This window comes from Neovison vison, chromosome X (assembly GCF_020171115.1).
Source record: "Neovison vison isolate M4711 chromosome X, ASM_NN_V1, whole genome shotgun sequence".
Classification (NCBI taxonomy): Eukaryota; Metazoa; Chordata; class Mammalia; order Carnivora; family Mustelidae; genus Neogale; species Neogale vison.
This window is the reverse complement of record NC_058105.1, coordinates 15,451,878-15,465,109: the sequence shown is the minus strand read 5'-3', so window position 1 is coordinate 15,465,109 and position 13,232 is coordinate 15,451,878. Positions and strand designations below refer to the sequence as shown.

Genomic DNA, 13,232 nt, shown 5'->3' with positions numbered 1-13,232 from the left:
TTAATTCTCCATTATATAGAGGTAACAATTGCTTTAGCTTGTCACTTACGGATAGACGTAAAGGTCTTAATTTTTCTCCGTACAAACAATACTGCAATAAATATCCTTGTACATACATCTTTGTATACACGTATATTTGTCTAGGATAAATGGATATAAATGGAATTGCTGGGTCAAAAGTATATACACAGCCATACACGATGAAAATGTTCATAGATACTGACAGATTGCCCTTCAGATAAAAAGACTACTGGGGTCCCTGGCAGGCTCAGCCAGTGGAGCATGTGATTCTAGATCTCGGGGTTGCAAGTTCCAGTCCTGAGTGGGGTGTAGAGATTACTAAAAAGTAAATAAGTAACCTTTAAAAAAAGGACTGTATTAATTGGTGCTCCCACCAACAGTGTATTAAAATGACTTGTTTCGACAGATGTTGGCAAGGATGCAGAGGAAGGGGAACCCTCCTACACTGTTGGTGGGAATGTAAGCTAGTGTAGCCACTCTGGAAAACAGCATGGAGGTTCCTCAAAAAGTTGAAAACACAGTTACCCTACAACCCAGCATTCACACTACTGGGTTTTTACCTTAAAGATACAAATGTAGAAATCTGAAGGGGACGTGCACCCGAATGTTTATAGCAGCAATGTCCACAATAGCCAAACTATAAAAAGAACCTAGATGTCCATCAACAGATGAATGGATAAAGAAGCTGTGGTATACACACACACACACACACACACACACACACACACACACACACACACAATGGAATACTATGCAGCCATCAAAAGAAATGAAATCTTGTCATTTGCAACAATGGGGATGGAACTAGAGGGTATTGTGCTGAGTGAAATAAGTCAATTAGAGAAAGACAATTGTCATATGATCTCTCTGATCTGAGGAATTTGAGAGGTGGGGGGTGTTGTGGGAGGTAGGGAAGGAAAAAATGAAAGAGGATGGGATTGGGAGGAAGACGAACCTTAAGAGATTCTTAATCTCATGAAACAAACTGAGGGTTGCTAGGGGGTGGGCGGAGGTAGGGATAGGGTAGCTGGGTTTTGGACACTGGGGAGGGTATGTGCTGTGGTGAGTGCTGTGAAGTGTGTAAGCCTATTCACAGATCTGTTCACAGATCTGTTCCCCTGGGCCAAATAATACATTATAAGTTAAAAAAATATGAAAAAAATAAATAAAATGACTTGTTTCCTCACAAGCTCGTCATTGCTGGGTATTTTCAGCCTAAAATGCTATCATTTCAAAGCAGTAAAAATAGTATCTCATTGTAGCTTGTGTTTTAAAACTAGGAAGAGGCCATCTTTTTGTATTTCTGATTCAGTAAGTTGCTTGCTTGTGTCCTATGGCAACTGGCTTTGCATTCGTGTATTACAGAGAGGAGAAGCCCTGTAGACAATAGGGGATTGTGGTACATTCTCTTTTAAGGGACAAGTAAGCCCTGGAGATTTACACTCACCATAAAACCTGTTCTTAAACGTTGTGCTTGACGTCATATTGGAGGGCTGAGCAGAAATACAGTTGGCCAGCCATAATCGATATTGGGTTTCTTAGTGATTATCACCTTGTAGGGTTACCTTTTGATTTATTAGCCACATGAAATATGGTAAGATAATATAATCACATAAGCCAGGGACAGAAATAAACATTTGCTCACCCACCATGGACAGTTCAGAAATAGCTCTCCGGCAGGTGGATGGCAGGGGCTCCCGCACAGGGAGCGGGGTGCAAGCGCACACGCATGCATATGTGCATGGGAAGGCACGGCCTTGCTTGCCTTTGAAAGATACTCAGTGCAGGAATGGAGGAAGACAATCGTGTAGAGCTAGAGAATATCTAGAAGCTCGCCCCTGGGGCCGTCTCTCCGAAGCAGGGAAGTGGTCACTTCTGGTCAGCCCCTCTAGTGTGCTGTTTTGGCTGTCAGTTTTAGAGTGTTGGTCCCAAGGTCACAGCCCTAATTTAGAGAGAGGTTGGAATTCCATTCTGCCCTAAAGCCCTTTTCGGTTGGTCTTGGGCTGCGCTGGGACTGGAATTACATGGATGTTGGGCTGTTCTCAGCTATTTGCCTTGGGTCCTGGGGTGTGAGCTTTGTCACAGTGATAGTATCATGATTCACCAATAGCTTCCCAGGAAGCAAAGGGCACACTCAATTAAAATTTTTATAGATATTGCCAAATTGCCCACCAAATGACTGTAGTGATGGACATGTTCTTTTTTTCTTAAGACTTCATTTATTTATTTGAGAGCGAGGGAGAGCAACAGAGAGTGAGCATGAACAGGGTAAGGAGCAGGGGGAGGGTAGCAGACTCCCTGCAGAGCAGCGAGCCCAGTGTGGGGCTTGATCCTGGGACTCCAGCACGGCGAGCTGACCCAGGTGATGGCAGACGGCCGTGTTCTTCAACAATGTTCGAGAGGGCTTTGCAGGCATCATTGCCCTTAATTTTCAAACAGTTTTGTATGGTCAGTAGATAAGGCTATTATCTGGCACAGATTATAATGCAAATGGTGACTTCCTGAGTTGTGTTACATATTGTGGCCTGAAATCCCCATTTTACTGAAGCAAAGGTTGAGGCATCAGGAGGTCTTAAGGTCCTTATGATCTCTGTATGTCAAATAAATAAATAAAATCTTTAAAAAAAAGATTTGTTTATTTCAGAGACACAGAGAGATAGCAGGGTGAGGGGCAAAGGGAGACGGAAACCAGCAGATTCCCTGCTGAGTGGGGAGCCTGACGTGGGGCTCAATCCCATGACCCTGAGATCCCGATCTGAGCCGAAATCAAGAGTCAGACACTCACTCAATTGAGCCTCACAGGTGCCCCCCACCAGGAACCTCTTAAAGATATGCAGGCCTTTTGGTGAGGAGACAGAAGGAAGGAGTTGGGGTACACTCAGGGCAGTGCCATTTCTCCCATTCCTGAGGACAAACAGAAGCCTTGCTGCTTCAGTGTTGTCTAGCTGGTCATCCTCCAGGCCTCTGTCGGAGCCTTCAGTGAGAAACAGTCTCCAGAGACCAAATAAATCAGGTAATTTGGCTCAGGAAAAGGCATTGGAGAAATAAATTGCTGTTGCACCATGAATATAATAAGGCAGTTAGGTAGATGGAAAGAGCTATCCTTTGATTACACGAGTGAAGGTTATGTGCAGCAGATTTTTTAAATCCAAGCTGCCTTTTCCTTGGCCGCCTCTCTGCCAACTTAGCTAAATACTTCTAGCTGCCTCCCCACACTGTCCAGCTGGTGTGTGCTCTGGGAGCACTAATCTGACTTTTCATATTAGCCCAGGCAAAATATAATTAGGAAGAGACTCTTCTGCCAGAAAATGTCACATGCCAGTGTCAAATAGAGATGATTTTTGTATATCCACTATTTGGGATTGGGTTTGTTGTTGTTTTTTTTTTTTTTGCACCCGTGTTGACTCATAATAAATAGCATTGTGTAATCTGGGATTGACTATGTGGCCAAAGAAGATACAATTGAATTTTTGTTATCAAAATTTCATTTGCTTTCTCTTTCCCCTTCCCCAAATTTGGGCAGAGGCACTTTCCCTAAAAGGAAAAAGACTGGATTTTTATGGAAGAGCTGACACGTATGTAAGCCTGGCCAACACGGTTCCTGAACTCAGTCGACTCACAGCATGCATTGACCTGGTGTTCATGGAGGACAAATTAAGTGATTGGATGGCCTTCTCCTATATTGCTAATAATGCCTTCCTGGGCAGAGAAGCCATAGACCTTGGACTTGGAGGAGACCATCAGCAGCTAATACTATACAACTTGGGCAAGACCTTTTATATCCGTTACTCCCTGACTCCCTTTCAATGGCATACGGTATGCTTGGTATGGGATGGTGTGAAGGGCAGATTAGAGCTCTTCCTGAATACTGAAAGGATACTGGTAATGATGGATCAACCACAAAGCCTGACACCTAATGGGACTCTGATTCTAGGACATTTTCTTACGAACCGGGACAGCCAGGTAGGAAGGGCCCTGCCTGGCTTCACTGGCAGCTTTTACTACTTTCAGCTCTGGGACCACATCCTGGAAAATGAGGAGTTTCTGAAGTGCGCGAGTGGAAACATTGTTAGCTGGGAAGCAGATGTTTGGCTCATCAACGAGATCACCCCAACTGTAGACACGAGACTGCGCTGCTGTGAGTAACTTCTGAACTATCCTCCTTAGCAACGGTTGGTCTTCTGTTCGCTAGTCTGAATAATCCACTCTGGGCCAAGGCTCTGTCTTCCTCAGAGGGGCCCAAGGTTGCCAGTTTTTTCATCTGCTTTTTAACGTAGAGCAAAGACTATTTTCTTTCTCTTTGCGTTTTGTCTTTTGTTTTGATATCATTTAAAACTTGCAGAAAATTACAACAGGACAAGGAATTTATACAAGTTCTTTACCCAGATTCACTGATTGTTACTTTGTTTCCCCGGATTTTATTTTATTATTCTTCCTCTCTCTCTCTTTCCTCCTCCCTACACACACACACACACACACACACAATCTGTTTCTTAATCCTTTAAGAATAAGTTATGGACATGGCGCCTCATTACCTCTAAATAGCTCAGTGTGTATTTCCTTAGAATAAGGACATTCTCTTACTGCTGTACCTTGATATAATATCAGTATTTAATCCATCATCAATATTCAAATTGTCCTACTAATTTCTTTTATAGTTATTTTTCTAGATTTCTCCACTGTTACTATTTCTCCCTCTGAAATTAATAACCAATTTCTGGGAAAGGGCCCCTGGGTGGCTCAGTCGGTTAAGGGTCCGACTCTTGGTTTCCGCTCAGGTCATGATCTCATGGGTCGTGGGATTGGGCTCTGCACTCAGTGGGGAGTCTGCTTGAGGATTCTCTCCCTCTGCCTCCTCCCCCCTCAAATAAATAAATCTTTTTTAAAAAACCCAATTTGGGGGGAGATATTTGGAGGTTATGTAAATATCCTGTTCTTCTCAAACTTTTGTTTTTAAAGGACTGATCATTTCTTTTTTTTTTAAGATTTTATTTATTTATTTGACAGAGAAAGAGATCACAAGTAGGCAAAGAGGCAGGCAGAGAGAGAGAGGAGGAAGCAGGCTCCCTGCAGAGCAGAGAGCCCGATGCCCGGCTCGATCCCAGGACCCTGGGATCATGACCTGAGCCGAAGGCAGAGACTTTAACCCACTGAGCCACCCAGGCGCACCCTTCTCAAACTTTTTTAAAAATGGTTTTATTTATTTGTCAGAGAGAGCGAGCACAAGCATGGGGAACAGCAGGCAAAGGAAGAAGCAGGCTCCCGGCTGAACAAGGAGCCCAATGAGGGACTCAATCCCAGGAATCTGGGATCATGATCAGAATGAAAGGCAGATGCTCAAGCAACTGAGCCACCCAGGCGCCCCTGTTAACAAACTTTCACCTAGTAGTTTTACAACTATTGAAGATGCTTGACTCAATGGCTTATACAATAGTCACAAAACATTGATTTTTAAAACTCTGTCATTTTTCAACATTTATTAGGTAGTAGTCTATTGCAAGGAAGAGTGTTTTCTTCTTCCACATTTACTTTGATATTCCTTCAGTTGTTATGTGTCTGTACCAGCATGAACTCATGGATTCTTACCTTATTCAATGGGTTACAATCTGTTGCCATCATTTATTTTGATGTTCAAATTGGCCCAGTTTGGGCCAGTGGGAGTCCTTCCATCTGGCTCTTGTGTCCTTTTGACACGTTCCCATCATTTTTTGAGTACTTCCTTACTTTCAGCACAAGATGTTATAGGCTCATCTTGTACTTTCTCTGCTCAGAGCAAGAATCAACCATTTCTACCAAAGAGTCCTGGTTCCTTTTAGCAAGGAATGGGATTTATAAACCAATTCATTTTTCTTTCATGAGCAGTAATTATGTTAGGAACTTTTGGGGATGGCGTTCTTGGAAAGGCTGCTTGGAGCGACACATATATTTTTCTCCTTCTTTCTAATTTCGAAGAGAGAATATACGATTGGTTTTCTCTGTCCAACCCTGTTCTCCCCTCAAATCCAAATTTTTCCAACCTCGGCAGCAGTGGTCCTGAGCGTGGGTAAAGTCAGTGATAACAGGATCAAGATGAGATTTTTTCCCCCCTCATTTCCTGAAATGTGCACTCTTTTTAGTTTTTTTTTAATTTTTTTTATTTTTTATAAACATATATTTTTATCCCCAGAGGTACAGGTCTGTGAATCGCCAGGTTTACACACTTCACAGCACTCACCAAAGCACATACCCTCCCCAATGTCCATAACCCCACCCCCCTCCCCCACTATCCCAACCCCCCTCCCCCCAGCAACCCTCAGTTTGTTTTGCGAGATTAAGAGTCACTTATGGTTTGTCTCCCTCCCGATCCCATCTTGTTTCATTTCTTCTTTAGGGTCGGCTTTAGCTCAAGCGGTTACTTCGCGTACAATCTTCATTCTTGGGTTTTATTCACGATTCTTAGGGATTGAGGGTGGTATTGAGGGAATGGGGGTCAGATCCACGCCTAATAAGTTCTCACAGACTTTGGAGATGTATTTTCATCAGCAGTTTGAATTAATGGCAGAGGCACATTCCAGGGGGCTTCTGGGTTTCTTTGAGATGAGACTAAAGCAAAGAAACAGGAAAGCTATTCCTTTGAGTGACTACCTGGAGACATTTGGTTTTTCTCTTTTCCGAAGCCTTGAAAATAAAAAAAAGAGCAGTGTTAGCTAGCTCCGATTACAGAATGGAGCTAGGGACTAGTAGATTAAGCCTGAACAGCTCACCCAGAGCAGTTTAAAGTTACTTAATCTTTGATCTAAAGAACCAGAAGTATGGCTCTATTAAATCCTTATGCTTAGCAGTGGTCTTTGAAAACCTAATCTGGCCAGTGAATTGCCATGGCCTTTCCTACCACTTTGCTAGCAAATCACAAAATCTAGCTGATGTTGTTCAAGTGCAAGACAGCCCTCATTTACTTTGGTCTTTTTTACCCTCTTTTTTTTTAAAAGATTTTATTTATTTATTTGCCAGAGAGAGAGGGAGAGAGAGCGAGCGAGCACGGGCAGACGAAGAGGCAGGCAGAGGCAGAGGGAGAAGCAGGCTCCCTATGTGGGAGCCCTATGTGGGACTCGATCCCAGGACCCTGGGATCATGACCTGAGCCGAAGGCAGCTGCTTAACCAACTGAGCCACCCAGGCGTCCCCTTTTTTAACCCTCTTTAAGGAACATCCTAGCCTCTTGGTCTGATTGGGTTCTGATAGGCATAATACACCAATACTCCAGCACAACAAAAAAGGAAAAGAAAGCACAACCTAAAATGACAACCCGGAAAAGGAGTAGAAAATATTATTTTTACTTTTCAGGTGTCTTCAGATGTTCTTTCTAAACCTTAGACCAGGGCTTTCTAACCTGAGGTCCGGAATGGCCTCGAGAGTTGGGCAGAGCCCTTGAAAGGCTTGAAAGTGTCCTAAAAAGGCAAGATGGATTCCTCTTTCCGAGGACAGAGTCTATAGTTTCCCTCCTATTCAAAAATAACATGGTAATTGCTACTTTTTATGAAGTTCTTTCCACGTGCCAGGCATTTTATAGATGAGGAAAGAGAGGCTCAAAGAGGTTAGAAAAAACTGCTTAATGTCACCTATTAAATAAACAGTGGGGCCAGGATTTGAGCAAAAAGTTATCCGGTTGCAAAGCTTGTGCTCTTTTCACTTCTGCCTGCTCACCACTGAAGGAGCTGTAACACCATAGAATTTCTTCTACCTCTGCCCTGGCCGTGTGACATCTGGGGGAGAGGGGACACTTACATGAATAAATACGACTGATTACAACACGGCTAGCTCAGCTTTTGCCTAATAAATTGGTATTTATGGTCTACAGAAGGATTATGACCTTTAAGGAATAAATTTTAATGAGCACATTGCTAGGTTACAAATCTCAATAAATCTATTTACCCATAAATTATATATGTATATATTTATATATTCATGAGAACAAGGCTTTTGGGGAACATTTGCTGAAAACCATGAACCCTACCTGGATTTAATAAACAAGTATTCACAAGAGTTGACGATGTCTCAGGAATATTTAAACAACACAGTAATAAATAATAACAGCGAAGTTGCCAGTCATTAGGGATTTAGTTGTGGAGGTGTTTTTAAGCATCTTTTCTTTATTTTTGCAAATTACAAATGCAGGGGGCAGCCTGGCTGGCTCAGTTGGTGGAGCATGGGACTCTTGAACTCAGGGTTGTAAGTTCAGTGTACACGTTGGGTGTAGAGATGATTTAAAAACAACACCTTTAGGGACGCCTGGCTAGCTCAGTCAGGGGGGCATGTCACTCTTGATCTCAGGGTCGTGAGTTCAATCGTCACGTTGGACGTGGAGTCTACTTAAAAGAAAAATATCTTTTTTTTTTTAAGATTTTATTTATTTATTTGACACAGAGAGATCACAAGTAGGCAGAGAGGCAGGCAGAAGGGGAAGGGGGAAGGGGAAGCAGGCTACCCGCTGAGCAGAGAGCCCGATTTGGCCTGGATCCCAGGACCCTGAGATCATGACCTGAGCTGAAAGCAGAGACTTAACCCACTGAGCTACCCAGGTGCCCCGAAAAATATCTTTTTTAAAAATATTTATTTGTTTGAAAGAGAGAGAAAGAGTGTGCACTCATGAGTGGGGGAAGGGGCAGAGGGAACAAGAGAAGGTCAAGCACCCCCTCCCCAACGCTGTGTGGGGATCTTAATGAAGGGTCTCAATTCCAGGATTCTGAGATCATGACCTGAGTCAAAGTCAGACTTGTAGCCGACTGAGCCACCTGGGTGCCCCCAAAAACCAAAATCTTTTTTTTAAGATTTTATTTATTTATTTGACAGAGAGAGAGAGAGAGACAGAGAGAGAGAGAGAGATCACCCGTAGGCAGAGACAGGCAGAGAAAGGGGGGAAAGCAGGCTCCCTGCAGAGCAGAGAGACTGATGCCATGCTCGATCCCAGGATCCTGAGATCATGACCTGAGCCAAAGGCAGAGGCTTAACCCACTGAGCCACCCAGGCGCCCCCAAAAAACAAAATCTTAAAAAAAATCACGAGTGCAATACATTATGGTTATTAATTATATGGAGTTTATTATAAACTCAAACAATACAAAGTGCATGAACTATGAAGTAAAACCTCTCCACAGAAGTGTCTGTTCTTTTAGATTTTTTTAAATGGCTTTATAACAAGTGTTCACCTGTGTGTATAGTCCTAAAAAAAAACAAAATAAGGGGCACCTGGGTGGCTCAGTGAGCTAAAACCTCTGCCTTCAGCTCAGGTCATGATCCCAGGGTCCTGGGATCGAGCCCCACATCGGGCTCTCTGCTCAGCAGGGAGCCTGCTTCCCCCTCTCTGTCTCTGCTTGCCTCTCTACCTACTTGTGATCTCTGTCTGTCAAATAAATAAACAAAATCTTTTTTAAAAAGCCAATATACAAGATTAAAAAAACCCAAAATAATATGTACGTACATACAGAATGTTTTACACTTGATGTATTTTATAACATAATATTATCATGGGCACATCAGTACATTTAGATCAACCTCATGCATGTTTAGTGCTGCATATACCCATTTTACAGATGTGCTCTGATTTCTTTAACTCACCACTGATGGGCATTAAAGTTTTTTTTTTTTTAATAGGATTTTTATAGGGTTTTTAAAAATAGTTTTAAATAATGCTGTGACAAATATCCTTGTACATACATCTTGGTATATGTGGGTTTGCTTTTTCATAGGACACGTTTGTAAGAGTAGAATTTCAAGGCAAAAGATAGAAGTTTTACAATTTAAACTGTCACCATTTTTACTAGTTTATTACTTTATTCATAAAAATGGATTTATTTTTTAAAGTAAAAGTAGTAGATAGGCTGGTAAAAATTTGAACAATGCACAAAGATAGAAATTAAAAGTAAAAGCCTCCTACTCATCAATATTGCTCTTACCCTAAGTCCTCTCCCTAAAAGTGACGATTTTTAACAATTTCTTACTTATCTTTGCAGGAACAACTGAAAACTTGGGTTTACGTGAATATAGTCTTTGTTTTTCTTTTTCAAAGTTAGGATCATCATTATATGCTCATAGTCTTCATCTTTTTAATCTATTTAATTATATATTTTGGAGGCACTCTCATATCAGAAAATATAGAATATAGAGCTGCCTGCTTATTGGGGGGGATGCTGATTAGTACGACAGAGTAGGGATCTCCTATAATTTATTCATTGAGGTCCCTTTGAAGGACTTTTAAGCTGTTTCCAGGTTTTAGCCGTGACAAAAGTCTGCCGTATTTTGAAAAGGAATGGATGGTGACAGGAAATTCTTGAAGTGACCATTAGGGACAGATCACAAGCTCAAATTCCTCTCCAAGTATGTTTAGCATAATTGCTTCATGTTAGCCCAGACACATGGCCCAACGAAGGATTTGTTCTGACTTGAGGATGTATGAAGATGAAGAGTCTTCCCAAAGATATGCAGATGAAATGACTCCTAGATACGTACTGGAGAAATCACCTTTGGAAAGAATGAAATAACATGAGCTGAGTCCATCCTGGGAAATCCGCACTGTATCAAAACCCAGGGTCCCTGTATCTGTGGAGGTATTGAGTTGCTAAGAGGTATTAATTGATCTCGTGTTCCAGTGGCTTTGAATCACTTTATAAATTAACCATTCTTCGAATATGCAGAAATTGATTATATAGTTTATGCACTTTCTAAGACCTTTGTTTGGCCCACTAGGAAGCCCTCTAAGCAATTGTCAGCTCTGATAGGAAAGGTTCCATGGTTGTGGGCTCTATTAGCTAAAAGGCAATTTGGTTTGGCCCTCGTGTATCAATTCTCTGTGCTATCCTTGTTTTTATCACAAAAGATAAGCAAGAGCTGTTTGTAGTTTGTTCGAACCTTCTTATTTGTATTCCCACGCACAGAGTGACGTTCTCCTATAGATTCAGAGATGGAAGCTCTAGCCCTATCTCAGAATTCATTTTTCATGTCCTTGCCTGGAAACTGAATACAGACATCATTTTGAAAAAAAAAAAAAAAATATATATATATATATATATATATATATACTCATTAAAGATACTCATTTCATATTTTTTCTACCCCACAGGCAGATCTGTCTGTGGCGGTTCCTGGTCATTATTATCTCACAAATCTAATAAACACACTCGTGATTGAAAGAAAAAAACCAGATGCAATACGTAGGCTAGAAAAACACAAAGATTTAATATGAGGTGATATACCCAAATTACAGGCAGAATTTGGTACCTTAGCAAATGTTCTACTTAATATTCTCTTGGCAGGTACATCTGCAACAAAATGCCTCATAAATATTCAGCGACTCTATACCTCTGTTCTCCAGCTCCCAATGATTACAATAATACAATTTTGTCTAGAGTGAAGGAGCAAATGGCAATTAAGCCCACAGGCCGCTGTGAATTAGCATGGATTATCCCCACTTTAAACTACAGAAGATAGCAAAGCTCATGCAAATCAATTGTGCAAATGATCACTTGTTCATAAACGGGAACAGAATGAATGTGGCAAAACATGTTTGCAAGCCCTTCAAAGATGGAGGCCTGACTCCATGGTTTCTGTGGTCCGTCCAGTAGGGATGGACATTCGGTTATCACTCAGCTACATGCATGACGTGGGTTTTTGCATTTGCCTTTTTTTAATTGTGAGAATTGTAGATTCACATGTGGCTGGAGATCCCTTGTACAATTTGCACAGTTTCCCCCAAGACTAACATCTCACAAAGTTGTTGGTATAATGACCAGAATATTGATGTTGATACAATTCACTAATCTTATTCAGATTTCCCTAGTTCTACTTGGACTCGTGTGTGTGTGTGTGTGTGTGTGTGTATTGAGTTCTATATAATTCTATCACCTGTGTCGATTTGTGCATCTACCAACATGGTCAAGGTAGTGGACACTTTCAGTATTTCAGGAATCCCCCTCATTGCCCTTCATGAACACACCTCCCTCCCTCCTGTCCTTTCTCTCCACCTCCCTCGGCTCTCCACATCGCTAACCCTTGACAATCACTAATCTGTCTGCTGTTTGTAGGAGTTTGTCATTTTCAAAAATGTTAGTAAATGAAATCAGATGGTAGGTAACCTTTTGGCATTGAACTTGTTTCACTCAGCATCATTCCCCCCTTGAGATCTGCCCAGCTTATATGTATCCATAGTTTTTCCTTTTCCATTGTGGAGCAAGGTTCCATGGTATGGATGTACCACAGTGTGTTTAAACATTCACCTGATTAAAGACATTTGGACTGATTCCAATTTTTGCCTGTAGCCATTCCCTCCCCCTAAAAACACCCACACCCTGTTATGAGTCTCTGTGTATAGGTTTTTGTGTAAACACAAATTTTCATTTCTCCAGGATAAATGCCCAGGAGTGCCATTGCTGAGCTGTATGGTAGTTGCCCATTTATTTTTATTTTTTTAAACTTTATGTTTTAGATTTCTAAAGATTTTATTTATTTATTTGACACAGAGACACACCGAGAGAGGGAACACAAGCAGGGGGAGTTGGAGAGGGAGAAGCAGGCTCCCTGCTGAGCAGGGAGCTCAATTCGGGGCTTGATCCCAGGACTCTGGGACCATGACCTGAGCAGAAGGCAGACGCTTAACCGACTGAGCCAACCAGGCACCCCACCCACTTAGTTTTGCACAAAATTTTCAGGCTGTTTTCCAAAGTGGCTGTACCTTCTTAATATTTCCACCAGCGATGGATGAGTGATACAGTTTCTCCCATCCTTGCCAGCATTTGGTGTTGCCACTACTTTTTGTTTTAGCCATTCTGGTAAGTGTGTAGTGCGGCTTCATTATGGTTTTCATTGGCATTTCCCTGGTACCTAATGACATTGAACATCCTTTTCTATGATTATTTGCCATTTATGCAACCTCTTCAGTGAACTATTCATGTCTTTTGCCCATTTTTAAAAAGATTTTATTTATTTATTAGAGAGAGAGAGCACAAGCAGGGGGAGTGGAAGAGGGAGATGTAGACTCCCCACTGAGCAGGGAGCCTGTTGTGGGGCTCCATGCCAGGACTCAGGATCAGGACCTGAGCTGAAGGCAGATGCTTAACCTACTGAGCCACCCAGGTGCCCCACCTACATTTTTTAAATTTACATTCGTTTTACTGTTGAGTCTTGAGAAGTCTTTATATATTCTAATCCTTAGTTGGATATATGTTTTGCAAATATTTTCTCC

General features: G+C 41.8%; 1 protein-coding gene across 1 annotated transcript in view; it reads left to right on the top strand.

The window, feature by feature from the left end:
- Positions 1-1,605: 1,605 nt before the first annotated feature.
- The window catches only part of ADGRG4 (adhesion G protein-coupled receptor G4), an 87,988-nt gene continuing 76,361 nt past the window's right edge, over positions 1,606-13,232 (top strand). The window contains exons 1-2 of the mRNA XM_044234682.1: positions 1,606-1,615; positions 3,545-4,159. Of these exons, the coding sequence (XP_044090617.1) occupies positions 1,606-1,615; positions 3,545-4,159 (625 nt within the window). The remainder of the gene's footprint in view (positions 1,616-3,544; positions 4,160-13,232) is intronic.